The 14015-nt window shown below is 38.3% G+C and overlaps 2 protein-coding genes across 4 annotated transcripts; one reads left to right on the forward strand and one right to left on the reverse strand.

The window, feature by feature from the left end:
• The first annotated feature begins 2051 nt into the window (after positions 1 to 2051).
• LOC109169572 (KH domain-containing protein At1g09660/At1g09670-like) lies at positions 2052 to 6213 on the forward strand. Of its 2 annotated transcripts, none has more exons than XM_019318454.1 (8): positions 2052 to 2224; positions 2343 to 2449; positions 3001 to 3086; positions 4223 to 4368; positions 4606 to 4737; positions 4827 to 4943; positions 5179 to 5365; positions 5608 to 5688. In XM_019318454.1, exons 2-7 carry the CDS (start codon positions 2346 to 2348, stop codon positions 5332 to 5334), a joined length of 741 nt encoding a protein of 246 aa, XP_019173999.1. In that variant the 5' UTR covers positions 2052 to 2224; positions 2343 to 2345; the 3' UTR covers positions 5335 to 5365; positions 5608 to 5688. The 2 variants fall into 2 exon arrangements, with proteins under 2 accessions (XP_019173999.1, XP_019173993.1); XM_019318448.1 differs by having other exon boundaries at positions 2056 to 2224; positions 5179 to 5322; positions 5641 to 6213.
• Positions 6214 to 7282: 1069 nt separating this feature from the next.
• On the reverse strand, positions 7283 to 13020 carry LOC109169463 (probable serine/threonine-protein kinase At1g09600). 2 transcript variants are annotated; one of them, XM_019318347.1, is made up of 8 exons: positions 11625 to 13020; positions 10924 to 11208; positions 10528 to 10839; positions 9777 to 10004; positions 9348 to 9448; positions 8522 to 8609; positions 7996 to 8412; positions 7283 to 7919 (listed from the first exon to the last, which is right to left on the reverse strand). In XM_019318347.1, exons 1-8 carry the CDS (start codon positions 12156 to 12158, stop codon positions 7716 to 7718), a joined length of 2169 nt encoding a protein of 722 aa, XP_019173892.1. In that variant the 5' UTR covers positions 12159 to 13020; the 3' UTR covers positions 7283 to 7715. The 2 variants fall into 2 exon arrangements, with proteins under 2 accessions (XP_019173892.1, XP_019173894.1); XM_019318349.1 differs by having other exon boundaries at positions 7751 to 7938; positions 7995 to 8412.
• Between the last annotated feature and the right edge of the window lie 995 nt (positions 13021 to 14015).

Genomic DNA, 14015 nt, shown 5'->3' on the forward strand with positions numbered 1-14015 from the left:
AAGAGTACCGTAAGTGAATGTGTTATATCATCAATCATCATGTATCCCATCAATCCAGGATTATATTAGACACATAGTCTGGTTGACTAATAACTTCTAGTTATTCAGTCTAACCAGACCACTTAATAATAAGCCTAGTAAGAGTACCATAAGTGAATGTGTTATATCATCAATCATCATGTATCCCATAAATCCAGGATTATATTAAACACATAGTCTGGTTGACTAATAACTTCTAGTTATTCAGTCTAACCAGACCACTTAATAATAAGCCTAGTCAACTTGTATCACTTAATTAAGACCTGAATATATAATATATAATATATAATATATATTATTAGGGAAAATCTTACACATACATCATGCATGATACATGTTGATTGCATTCAAAAAAAAAAAATGTTGGATGATTGAGTTGAGACTATATCGTATGAGCCCAACATATATTATTTGAATATTTATGTTTTTTTTTTTATTATCTTCACACCAACTAATTTAATGTTTGAATACAAATTTATATGCTCCATTTTTTTTGAATGCTACTACCTCTGCAATCTACTGAAACACAAAGAGCCAATAACGCTTTCATTGAGGCTTGAACTCACAACCTTTCAAATAGAAGTCTAACCCGGGTACCATTAGACCACATGGTCTTGGTTATATGCTCCATTTATGCAAACCAAACATTAAAATAATGTTATTACTTTACACCTTTATATTCATTTTAAATTCCCATTTATATATTCAAAAAAATGTGTATTTTATTACGCGAATCAAAATGCAATTAATACTTCTAACAAAACAATGAAGATACATATTTGTATTAAACATAAGACTATATTGAGAGATACTATGCAAATTGAAATAGAAAGTTTTACTTGATAAGAGATAGTATATATTCTCAATACTCAATTTACATTGATGAGCTAAAAAGATCACATCCAATCAATACATCAATTACAAAGTAGGCAATATTTGAAAGAAGACCAAAGTTTGAATCTTGACGGCGATAGTGTATGAATTACACTCAAAGTGGATAGATCACTTGTGCGCAACAACAGTTGACCATGTACGATGAGCCATTGAATTATAATGATTTACATCATTCCAAATACTCTGTTGAACTGGGGTGTGGGTGCCATTGAGTTACCATGATTTACATCATCCCAAATACTCCGTTAAACCGGGGTATGGGGCCATTGAAGTTGGGGATTCAACCTTTTGGGAGAAGAATTACGGCAAATTATTATTACAGCAAGGTGGACCTGGGTCCAAATGTTCCCAATTTACTTTTTAAAAATTAACGATTTGCATACTACGAACACACAATGTTAACATATATGTAATTGATTATCTTGTTTTGTATTCACAAGTTCCTTTCAAATACTGCAGCCACACAATATCAATTGCAGTTGTTATGTGTTTTTGACTTTAAAACACAATTTATATTCTAGAAGTTCACAATTTCAATATTATAAATACACACTTTATACGTCGTTTAGGATCAAAAGGTGGACCCTGGTCCATGGTATAATAGCTCAAGAATTACAAAGTAATAATTTTTATATCGTCATTCTTCCAAAAGGAAGAATGCCAACCCGACAGAGCATTTGGGAGGATGTAAATCAGACTCGATCTCGGATCATTCTTCAAAACTTTCACCTCTATAACCAGTTGAGCTGCCCATGCAGGTATTTTTATATCGTCATGAATTAGCACATTGGGAGTCATAGGTTTAAGCCCTAGTGAGCGCGGTATTGACGCTTTGTGCTTCAGTAGGTTAAGAAAGTAGTTATGAATAGATATTATATTGTAACAAAGTCAGTAATACTAAAAAAAAAAATTATCGTCACGAATTATACTATGGTATATTTTATAACAAATGTACATTGTTCTTAAAAAAAAATAGTCATAATAAATTATAACAAGTAAAACTCTATAAAGCATTAGAGATGGGGAATGAATCTAAACGTGATTAATGTAGTGCAAGAGACAATAGTAGATTAGAGTTGTTTAACAGTGGTAACTGAGGTCCACCACACAGCCACAATCCAGCGCTGTAGTATAGTGACTGTTGAGTGGCATGAGTAAGTAGGGGTTTTCTTCTTTCTTTCTCCCCCCTTCAAACACCAATCAATCTTCTAATAAGGGGGGAAGCACACCCCAGAACTCATCTTCTTCTTTCTCCTCCTTCTCCTCATCCTTCCACCCCCATTGTTGCCCAGTAATTGCCCTTTTTATCGCTTCATGTGTTCATAATGTGTTGGAGTTTTGAGGATTTTCTTGATGCAACAGTGAACAAGTTGAGTTCTTTTTGTGATTTTTGGTTTGGGTTTTTGCAGGGAATGGAGAGCAAAGTGCCACCCGGGAGTTTCTTCCATTTTTCTCCGGCTGTTGTTCTTCAGGACCCGGTCCACAGGTCTTCGCCGCCTCTCACAGATCGTGAAAGGTGAAACTGAAATCTCTTTTTGTTGTTTCTGTGCATTTTTTTGATATTATTTGATTGTGTATTCGCCCACAGTGCTTGGATAGTTCATTTGGGCATTTTTTGAATCCATGAATTTGCTGTTTTTTTTTTTTTTTTTTTTTTTTTTCACTCTAGCTCACTCTTCCTTCCTTTTAGTTTGTGTTCCAAAATTCATTCTTGTTGAAATCTTGTAGGGTCTGAATCTAGAAATTAACATTCATAATGTCTCAATTAGGCTAATTACTTGTTACATCAGAGAGATTCATGGGTTTGGCATAATTGCAGAAAGACTTTAGGGATATAAATTCGGAGGATTGATTTGATAATATGATATTCAGTTTTATGGATTACAGAAACGTTTAGAGTTTTAAGCATAGCAGAGAAGTTCCCTAATTGAAATGTTGATCTTTAGTATCATTAACTCCCTCTCTTTATCTCTCGATCTGTTTGTGGACATATCTATATGTTCATTCTTGCTCTTTATCTGTTGCACTTTTTGCCGGATTCTAGTGACTGGTTTCTTCAAACGACAGGTATTTGACGGAGTTATTGGCGGAGAGGAATAAGTTGGGACCATTCATGCGAGTACTTCCCACGTGCAACAGGCTTCTTAATCAAGGTTGTTTGTATGTTCTTACCACTAGAGATTAGTTGTTGCATATGATAGTTCTTTGTTGCCCCATACTATTCTGAACTATACCGATGCACATTCCATTTGCTCACAATTTGATCATTGAAAAGCAAAAAAGGCAGATTTTTATTTGAACCCTAGTGACCTGAAAGATCTTTCATTACCTTGGGATGCATATCTTGACGCAAGATTGGAATGAATTACAAACAAACCTGTATCATTCCTTTAATCATAAGGTGAAACGATTACAAATAGGATCGATGGAATGGTACAACATTCCTTATAGTCAGACATAAAAACAACTTTCCTAGCAATGCTACAGAGAACTTGAGTCGCAGATTGTTTCACAAATTTGAAGCAAAATTCGTTAGAGGAACCTAACACTTCTTTAGTATCGTTGATGAATTGATCAAACGTAGTCAAAATTGACTTTGGTTGAAAAGTCTTGCACATCACCCGAGTATCTATTTTCATTCTTCCGTCCATTGACAATATGTCCATCGAGCTGAACTGCAGATGCTATTTTTCATTGTCATCTTTGTCACACTGCAAATGAAAGTCAAGTGTCTTCCTAATTACTTATCAAAGTAACAAAATGCCATCCTTATTCTTCTTCATTATCTCATATCATGGAAGTTTTATCACCTATTACATTTAAGAGTGTCATTAGTTTACTTTTTGTTCTACTTGTTTATTGGATTTCAAATTGATGCATGACTGTTTGTTTTTAGCACGTACATGTTCAGAAGGAACTTGATAGGAGTTGTTGTTGCTTCTTCTAACTGGCGTATTGTTTTTTTGGTCAACCCATGGGGTATCCTGAGCTAACTGTAGGAGGCACCTTTAAGCCTGTACTATACTCAGACTAATCCCCATTCGCACCGATCCGGCCCAATTAAGGGGCAAAGTGCTGGCCAGATTAGTTTTTTCATACAAGAGGGGGTTTGAACTCCTGATCTCTCTTAAGGGATGAGAGTGCACGGCCACTCACGCCAACAAAGTTGGTTAACTGGCGTATTGTTAAATCTTTTAAAGAGTCCTTTGGTCACAACAGGGTGTATTGGTGGTCCTTTTCTTTGACATATTTGATTAACCTACTTCGTTGTCTCTTTATTTGTTGACAGAAATAATGCATGTTCTGGGATTGTTATCCAACCAAATTGCAGATCACGAAAGAATAGGACATGATAATTTGAATAGGTCCTTTGGGCAACACCTCAATGGAGTGCTAGTAAACGTGGATGCATGGAATGCTTCCATACAACTAGAGGTACGATTCGATGTTTTTGTTGGGCCATACTTATCGTGTTTGATAGTGATCTGGACTCCACTGAAAGAGTCGAGAGACTACTTGAATTGTTAACAATTTGCTTGATCTAGCAAATTTGTTAAAATCCCTTAATATACTTATTCGGTTATTCGATTGCTGCAATCTTCTCGTTCTCTTTAAGTAAGAACTTGCTCACATTTGAACGGGTGATTCATTTACATCCCGGTTTTGCTTCAGGAAAACAAACTTCTTCAGAAAATGGCCACGTTTCACCCCACACCTTTGGATTGGGCTGTGCCACCCGGCACCACAACTACTATAGTGAAGCGAGTAATCAGACTGGATGTTCCTGTGGAGAAATTCCCGAATGTATTTGCATATCTATCTATTTTTTACCTTGAATTTTACAAAAAAAAAAACAATAAATTCTTACCACAAAAAGTAAAAAAACTATGCAGTATAATTTTGTTGGCCGAATTCTTGGACCACGTGGAAACTCCCTAAAAAGGGTTGAGGCCATGACAGAATGCAGAATATACATTAGAGGCAGGGGCTCAGTAAAGGATTCAATCAAGGTATTGGCCGCTTTTATTCCTAATGCTATGGTGCAATGCTATAGTATAATGTTTTTTTTTTTTTTTTTTTTTGGTCACGTTTATATGATTCCCTATCTCTATTCCTCTACACAAACATGTAAAACGGTGTAAGAATTGATTTATTTAGATTTTTATTCAGTAGGTTGCTTGATGTCTTCATGTCATTAGTTGTACTTTATACTCATACTGGATTGGATTTCTTCGTTTTCTTTAGGAGGAGAAACTAAAAGATAAAACTGGGTACGAACACCTTCAAGAACCACTACACATCCTCGTGGAGGCAGAATTTCCCGAGGATATCATAAATACCCGCATAGATTATGCAGTGAAAATCCTGGAAGACCTTCTAAAGCCTGTGGTACGAGTATAGGAGTAATATTTATCTGTGTATTTGACTGAAGGTTTTTTTTTTTTTTTTTTTGGGTCAAACCACGAGGTGTCCTGAGCAGACCCTAACTATAGGAGGCACCTTTAAGCCCTTACCATACTCAGACTAATCCCCGGCCCGGCCTGGCCCAATTAAGGGTCAAAGTGCTGGCCAAATTGATTTTTCCATACGAGAGGGGGTTCGAACTCCCGACCTCTCTTAAGGGACGAGAGTGCACGGCCACTCACACCAACCGAGCTAGTTACTTGACTAAAGCTTATTAACTGCACTTTCTCGTCTTGTCATCAGGATGAACCTATGGATCAGTATAAGAAACAACAGCTAAGGGAACTCGCCATGCTCAACGGAACACTAAGAGAAGAGAGCCCGAGCATGAGTCCAAGCATGAGCCCGAGCATGTCTCCATTTAAAGCAACAGCAATAAAACGAGCCAAGACAGGAATGTAACGGGTAACTTCTTGTATTCATGACAGCGGGGGTCTTCTCATTGCTGGCACCCGGAGTTCCTTCTAGCTCTCACATCTTCAGCTCATTCCGGCTGGTTATGCAATCCGTCCTCAAGTTTGAATTCAGCAAACAATGTCAGGAGCACAGACGGGCAGGTCTATTAGACAGGGAAAAATGGTATTTTGCATTGGTCTTCGATTAGATTTTGGGTGCAAGTTCAATTGTTCAATATCAAGTAGCAATAATCGAATTCTCGTTTTTAATCAGTTTTGTGTAGTAGATAGTTGGAACTGCAGCACTGACTTTTGTGTTACTCACCTGAAAAGACTTAATAGGAAATTTGACATGATAAGCTTGATGGACTCATGTACTGCTACCATCTACCAATTCAATGTGAAGATTTAGTTCTCTTAACCATTCATTGCCATTTTGTATTTCATCCATGGGCATGTTAAAATTTGAAACTCATTCTACATAACTTTGGGGGGATGCAAGGAGTTTTTTCTACTTTTGGTTATACAACTATTGGATCATTTTTACATTTGGTCCCCCTGACTTTTAGAACTTTTGTCACATTTGGTCCTCCGACTTGATTTCCTATCATCGATGACCAACTTTATCTTTCAAGATAAGTCACTTAATTATTTATGTACTCATGTTCAATAACATAAAGATACAAATTTGGTCATCGATGACCAAAAATTAGACCGAAGGGCCAAATGTTTCGTGTGGCTAAATGTGGAAATATTAATAGTCAAAGACCAAATGTTGAAATGGTCCAATAGTCATAGGACTCAAAGTGTCAGGGTCAATCAGCTTGGTTGGCGTGAGTGGTCGTGTACTCTCATCCTTTAAGACAGGTCGAGAGTTCGAACCCCCTCTCGTATGGAAAAACTAATCTGGCCAACACTTTACCCTTTAGTTGGGCCGTGCCGGTGCGAATGAGGATTAATCTGAGTATGGTACGGATTTAAAGATGTCACCTATAATTAGGATATGCTCAAAACACCTTATGACCTGACCAAAAAAAGTGTCAGGGCCCAAATATTGAAATGGAACAATAGTAAAAAAAAAAAAAAAAAAAAAAAAAAAAAAAAAAAAAAAAAACACCATTGCATAAGTTGTTTTTTACTTCCAATGTATTGAACATCCTCTGAAGTTAGATACAGAAGACTTAAATCTACATGTTTAGTTCACAAGATAGGTTTAAAATGAATCATGAAAATAAGCTTATTCTAACATACTCCTGATTCTCGAGACATTTTTTGTATATTCCATTGAATTAGATTCTTATTCTCTCAAAATTCAATCCGTAAACCAAACGCATTGTTTGTGACGAACATTTCTCCCCAAAAATTTATCATTCTGGGCTAGAAGGCTATCAACACTAGTACACTGCTTGCTCAAAGCTGCATCACAATCATATGTTATAGGAGCAGTGATATGAACAAAGCAACAAATTGCAACATAGGGCCAAGCAATGATGAAAGTAAACACTATAACTATTCATGATATTTGCAAGAAACAATCTATTGTCTATTCAGTACATGTTTTCAGTTTCTATTCATCACAGCGGAACAAGAAAGGTTTCCGCGGGAGCTCCTATTAAGATGAGATGTTAAGACGATGTTATACGTATGAATCTCCTCTATATGCATTTGCGACACTGATTTATGCTTACGAAAAAGGATTAAATTGATCAAAAACTGTACAAGAACGTTCCTGCAGTGTTTAAACGAAAGTTTTCCCGACCAAATAAACAAATTTTTTTTACCCTTTGTTGATCCCGAGCTCCATTCTTGATTCTCTGAACACCGGTGGTGGTGCTATCTTTTCTCCCTGCTCGATTCCTCGTTTTAACGTTAAGGGATATGGTGAAAACTGAAAAACTGCTGCCATGTGTCGTCTCGGAAGAATCACCGGCCTGTACCCACGTACTGCAGGAGAGATGTGGTTTGCCCGCCATGATCATTATGGTATGCTTTCTTCACCTTAGCGTTATTGAGATGATGAGCTTTGCGGACAGCGTGTTGGATTTGTTTCTCATGGTCTTTAAGGATTTCTTCTATGCTTCCCCCGGGTGGAAACAACGGCCCCGAGTAGTGCATTCTAGCATTTTTCTGTGGTGAGGATTAAATCAAAGGATTAGCGGGCGAGCCTTTGTATAGCAACTGTGATCGTAGATTAGATCCTTACCATTGTGTGGTCCTTTTTAGACGGCTGCTGATCCTTTTTGAACGAGTGATTTGGTATCCTGAGCAAAGAATGAGACGACTCTGGGTCGTTTATCGAGTTAAATTTTCGGTCAAATTGCTTTTCGGGCCAGTGTGATTGGTGGCAGCCGTCTCTGATAAGGTCAAATCTTGAACTACCACTGGCGGCCATTGAATTCGAGAATCTGGATAGCTCGGCCCGGGGTTGGAAGGATCTGTGCGGTCTCAGCTCTGGACCGTGGCCCGAAGAACTAACCTCATTATTCCATCCTCCATGAACCGCTAAATGACCATTATATACCGCTCCTCTAGACGCCACACCCGGGAAAACAGAACCACCATTCTCTGCCGGATCAAATTGCTCACTGATGCTCTTGGCGTTTGAAAGCCCTCGCCACTTCTAAATATCATCATTCAACGTAAATTTAATACGTATCCTAAGATCACTTGAAAATCGGATATATTTGTAGACGGAAATTGCAGGCACACACATATGAAACAGAAAATACCTGTATGGATGCTTGCAACTCAGCGTTAGCATCAGGTGCTGGCACAGCTTTAGACACTTTCGTTTCCCTATTAACACCGCCTTTTTGCCTGGCATTAAAATAAATGATTAGCGAGTCATAAGGTTTTGACAAGAAAATAAGACGCCATGCTTCAATCATAATGTTTTTGTTACAAACTAAGAGAGCTAAGGTCGCTCAACTGGGCTATAATGCACATGGGCCAAACCCCACTACAAGATTGAATCCAACCAATTAGCTAGTCTAACACATGACCTTATAAATCCATATGTTCTCTCTTATTTTATTGGGACTTTAACACTCCCCCAAGTGGACAACCAGGCCATTATAAATCTAACCGGTTAACCACCAAACCAAAGTGGACTGAACAAGCGGGTTTACGAAAGCTTGGACGACACCAATACCCATAATTGGACCGAGCAAGCTCTGATACCATGTTACAAACTAAGATTGGTTTAAGGTCACTCAACTGGGCTATAATGCACATGTCAAACCACACTAAAAGATTGAATCCAACCAATTAGCTACTCTAACACATGACCTTATAAACTCATATGTTCTCTCATATTTTATGAAAGTGAGACTCTTAAATTCAACAAAGCGGATAGTAGTTTTGTTGCAGACAAAAAATCCACACAAATAAATCTAGATGACCGAAAAAGCACATGGTTGTAATGGGATAGATTTAGTCGTAAATAACGGATCAGGGATCACATCTTGTAGTAAAGCATCTTATAGATACAAGATTAGGCAGAGAGAAAAAATAATAATAATAATAGAAAAGAAATTAAAGAAAAAATATATTTACTTTCTCGCTTCCTCTTCTCGCATTTTGATATCGAATTCCTTGGTTGGTGAGTACTTAGGCAAACAAGATGGATCGGATGGAAGAGGCTGTGTTGTGAAGAACTGAAAAAAGGAAAACCAAAGTGAAACTCAAAGAAAGTACATATGGACGTCGTGTTTACTTTTCAAAGTAGCTAGAGAGATAGGATAGCGGGAGAGACGAAATATGTGTAACGTGAAATAAATCCAATAGCCATTTCGAGCATATTGGATGGTAGCGGGTTAGAAATTGCAAAAAGGCGGAGTTTCCAAACACATAACGTTACTTCAGATCAAGAATTCTAGAAATCCTAAAGAAAATTGTTTTGATCAAAGATCTTAGGAACACAAAATGGAGAGCGATAAAGAAAAACAGAGTAAAAGATTGATACTCAGAGGAACAAAACTTTACCTCACTTTGAAGTGCTGAAGATGCAGATCCCCGGCACTCGGGTTCAAAAGCCAGGAGGGAATCCAGAATCGATAATGCTGATGGTGGGAAGTCCTTGAATGTCTCGGCAAAACAGCGTTTGTAAGGGTGTTGAGGTTTAAAAATGGTTGCATGTGGCAATTTTGATTTTGTCCAGTACTCATCGGACGGTGAACCGCAAAGTTTAAAGATTTTATGTAGCTGTTCAACCTGCAAAAAAAAATGCAAGGATACCAGTAAGTGAGCCAATTAGTTTAAACCAATAAATATAACAAATTGACAATTGCCAAACAAAACATGGAAACTATAATCTCAGTTACACCAAACAAAACACGGAAACTATAATCTTAGTTACACCAAACAAAACACGGAAAAACCAGCTTGGTTGGCGTGAGTGGCCGTGCACTCTCATCCCTTAAGAGAGGTCGGGAGTTCAAACTCATTCTTGTATGGAAGAACCAATCTAGCCAGCACTTTGCCCCTTAATTGGGCCGGCCTGGTGCGAACGGGAGTCTCAGTATGGTATGGGCTTAAAGGTGTCTTCTATTGTTAAGGCCTGCTCAGGACACCTTGTGGTCTGACCAAAAAAACAAAAGCCCCTTAATTGGGCCGGCCCGGTGCGAACAGGAGTGTGAGTATGGTACGGGCTTAAAGGTGCCTCCTACCATTAGGGCCTACTCAGGAGACCTCGTGATCTGACCAAAAAAACAGAACACGGAAACTAGACACGTACCTCAGTTCTTCCCGGCATGATAGGTTTTCCTGCAAACAATTCGGCAATGATGCAACCAGAACTCCACAAATCTACGGCTACTCCATAGTTTGTAGCGCCAAGCAAAAGCTCCGGTGGTCGATACCACAACGTGACTACACGACTTGTCAGTGGCTGATTGGAGCGGACAGAGGTTGCAAGTCCGAAATCAGCTATCTTTAGATTTCCGTTGTTGTCAATTAGAAGGTTTGCACCTTTGATGTCACGGTGCAAAACCCCCCGACCATGACAGTGTTCAAGTCCACGAAACAGTTGTTGCATATAACACTTTATCTACACATCACATCAAAATCTACTTAATTACGGATTTCCGGACAAGAAAATAAATTTCACGAAATGATGATATTGAATGAATACCTGTGACTCAGTAAACCTGACATTCGTCGATGCAACGAGACCTGCAAGATCATGCTCCATATATTCAAATATAAGATATAAATGTCCCGAAACCCGAGAAGTCATAAGACCTTCAAGCTTCATCACATTTGGGTGATCCAACCTACGGAGTATAACGATTTCTCTCGCCATAAAACGAACACTTTCTGGATCCATGTTTGCAAACCGCACTTTCTTTAAGGCAACTAGTTTTTTATTTTCAAGGTCTCGGCCTCTGTACACACTGCTATATGTCCCTTGACCAATCTACATCATGTTCATAGCAAAGAAAATAACTAAGACAACAATCACATATTTATCTCGATATTATACAAAATACATATGAATTACCATCCCAAAAAACCATTTGTTCCTTTTTTTTTTTAGTACTACTAACTCTGTTACAATGTAGTATCTGTTCATATAACTACTTTCTCGAACCTACTGAAGCACAAAAGTCAATATGGCCCCGGGCTCGAACCCATGACCTTCCATATGGGAGAGCCACTTCGTGCCACTAGACCAAAGGTCATTGACTTATTTAATTATATAATCATACCCTTAGCAACTAAATGGAATAGCTTGTTAACCCGAAAAACCAAGAATACATAAACAGATATGAAGAATTATAGTAACAAAGTCATCAAACGCAGAGAAAAGTGAGTGTTGGAATTGGAAAAGACCTTTTCTAACTTCTCGAACGAATCCGCCTTTCGAGGAATCCACCCTTTAATAGCTTCCCCGGCCACATCAGTTAGCCACGATGGCCACCCGGCGACGACCTGAGCACCATCAACTCCATTCCTCACACTGAACACACTGTTCAACTGAGGCTGCACCCTGCCCCCGCCCCCGGGGGCACTGCCAGCAGCATCAGTTGCGGGCCGAATTTGAACCTGAGGCACAACAGCCTTCTCGGAAACCTGCTCGCCCCCTTCATCCCAACCAGCGGGGGGCGAGGAGCCTGCACTTTTCTCTAAAGACTCTATGGAGATAAGCCTAGTAGTGACCTCATTAGTGCCACTATCAATCCCCACACCCAGATCATCCTTTCGATAGGACGCCACGGAACGTTTCGATGAATGTTTCTTTGATTCTTTCTCCTTCAATTTTCCATGCTTCTCTGGTAGCTTTTTCCTGGGAGATACCCCCTTTGAGCACATGCAGCCCATGATTTCTAGGCTAAAACCTAATCTAACTTTTCCCCCCTTCAGCATTAAGCTCTATTCCAACCGGCATTTCTATCCTAATCCTTGGATCAAAACACGAATCTTTTATCTATCCCTAATCAATCAATATACCTTAAAATCTGGCGTTCTCTATTCCAACCGGCATTTCTATTCTATCCTAATCCTCGGATCAAAAACCGAATCTTTAATCTATTCCTAATCAAATCAAATATACCTTAGAATCAACATGAATCCATTCCTAAAACACTCACACTCAACCCAATCAAACACTTGCTCAAATAAACGCCATCGGGCTTCAAACTGGAAATGCGGCCAAAAGAATTGGCACCCACCCGACGATCCAGACGCGAAAATCTTGGATCAAACTCAGTTCAAGCAGCCCACATTGCCCGAAAATCAAGTACCCAATACCCGACACCCAAAAATGAATCCAAAATCCGGAAAAGAAGATACAAAATTCCCAGATAAAGTCAAGAAACTTTCGGCACGAGAGAGGGAGGAAACGGTTGGGAGGAAGCAGTTCTAGTCAAACAAAAAAAACGTTGGGAATCAAATGCAAATGCCCATTTCTTCCGGTATTTCGGGTAATTCCGAATAAAATTGAAGATAAAAATTGGATCTTTAGGGAAAGAAAAAAAAAAATTGAAAGTTTTGCGTATGTTTAAAGATAAAGACTGAAGAGTGATTCTCGGATCTTACGAGGCCGGCAAATGCTACTGACCTTTCAGATATCTGAGTTTCAACGACGGGGTATCAACTATCAATATCAGAAAAATTCTTTTAAAGAAAAAGAGAGAAAAAAAATTTTTCTATTCTTTTCAGAAGAAGAAGCGTATCAATGGGGAATTTCTTGAGAGTTGAGAGAGAGACACGGACACCTCGTGAAGAAAAAGGAACATTGTGAGACTGCCAGAATGGTAGAATGGTGATGTCTTGGTAGGGCCCACTCTTAATGCCACGCCAGCAAATTATATATTTTTCCTTTTTGGCTTTTTCGTGATTATTAAGAAAATATACTATAACTATTTTTTCTTTTTTTGAGATAAATAACTATCTTTTCTAAAAACATGAAAATACTATAACTATTGTCACCCAATTTATGTGTATTTGTGGGGTCCATCCACGATATTTATACACTATGAGGCCTGGTTTCATACTCTTAACTTAGTGCTATACTCGTTTTATTTTATGTGTCTGGTTCGATTTGAGTTTGATTGAAAATTTTTTTAATTCAAATTTTCATAATATTAAATTTAGTATTAATATACAAACTTTATATATTTAGAAATTACACTAAAAGTATTATTAAACACAAAAAATTAAATTTACAAATAAGTAAAAAAAATACAAAAAAAAAATAAATAAATCAAACAATAGTTGGTTTGACCAATAAATAGTAAGTAGGACAGATAAAATGAGGTAATTAAAATGTTACTCCATATAAGTTTGACTCCAAAACTCTATGTATGAGTGGTCTATTAATTTTTTTTAGAGTAAATACCCAAAATGGTCCCTCGACTATAGCTAAATTCACAAATTGGTCCTTGACTTTCAATTTCAACCAATTAAGTCCTTAACTTTGTAATTTTGACACGATTTGGTCATCCATCTATTTGACCGTTTGTTTGACCGCGATCTTTGAGGATATATATGTAGTTTCACGTGCAAAGCTCAAGAGAACGCTCTTGGAGGTGACATCGTTGTTTCGGAGAGGGAAGTGCTTCTCCGCTTACTGCTTGGGGATCACGAGCCGGTTCAGCTTAGAGAACGCTCTTGGAGGTGACAGCGACGTTTCGGAGGGGGGAAGTGCTTCTCCGCTTGCTGCTTGGGATCCCGAGCCGGTTCAGCTTGCCTACATCGCTTGGAGTCACGACTTCCTCGAAA

The sequence above is a fragment of the Ipomoea nil genome, unplaced genomic scaffold (genome assembly GCF_001879475.1).
Source record: "Ipomoea nil cultivar Tokyo-kokei standard unplaced genomic scaffold, Asagao_1.1 scaffold0317, whole genome shotgun sequence".
Classification (NCBI taxonomy): domain Eukaryota; kingdom Viridiplantae; phylum Streptophyta; class Magnoliopsida; order Solanales; family Convolvulaceae; genus Ipomoea; species Ipomoea nil.

Coding starts and splice junctions, on each gene's coding strand:
- LOC109169572 (XM_019318448.1), top strand. CDS start 2,346: ATGGAGAGCAAAGTGCCACCCGGGAGTTTCTTCCATTTTTCTCCGGCT. Junction 2,450..3,000: donor CCTCTCACAGATCGTGAAAG/GTGAAACTGAAA, acceptor TTCAAACGACAG/GTATTTGACGGAGTTATTGG. Junction 4,369..4,605: donor ATGCTTCCATACAACTAGAG/GTACGATTCGAT, acceptor GTTTTGCTTCAG/GAAAACAAACTTCTTCAGAA.
- LOC109169463 (XM_019318347.1), bottom strand. CDS start 12,158: ATGCTGAAGGGGGGAAAAGTTAGATTAGGTTTTAGCCTAGAAATCATG. Junction 10,840..10,923: donor TCAGGTTTACTGAGTCACAG/GTATTCATTCAA, acceptor TGTGATGTGTAG/ATAAAGTGTTATATGCAACA. Junction 8,413..8,521: donor AGTTGCAAGCATCCATACAG/GTATTTTCTGTT, acceptor GATGATATTTAG/AAGTGGCGAGGGCTTTCAAA.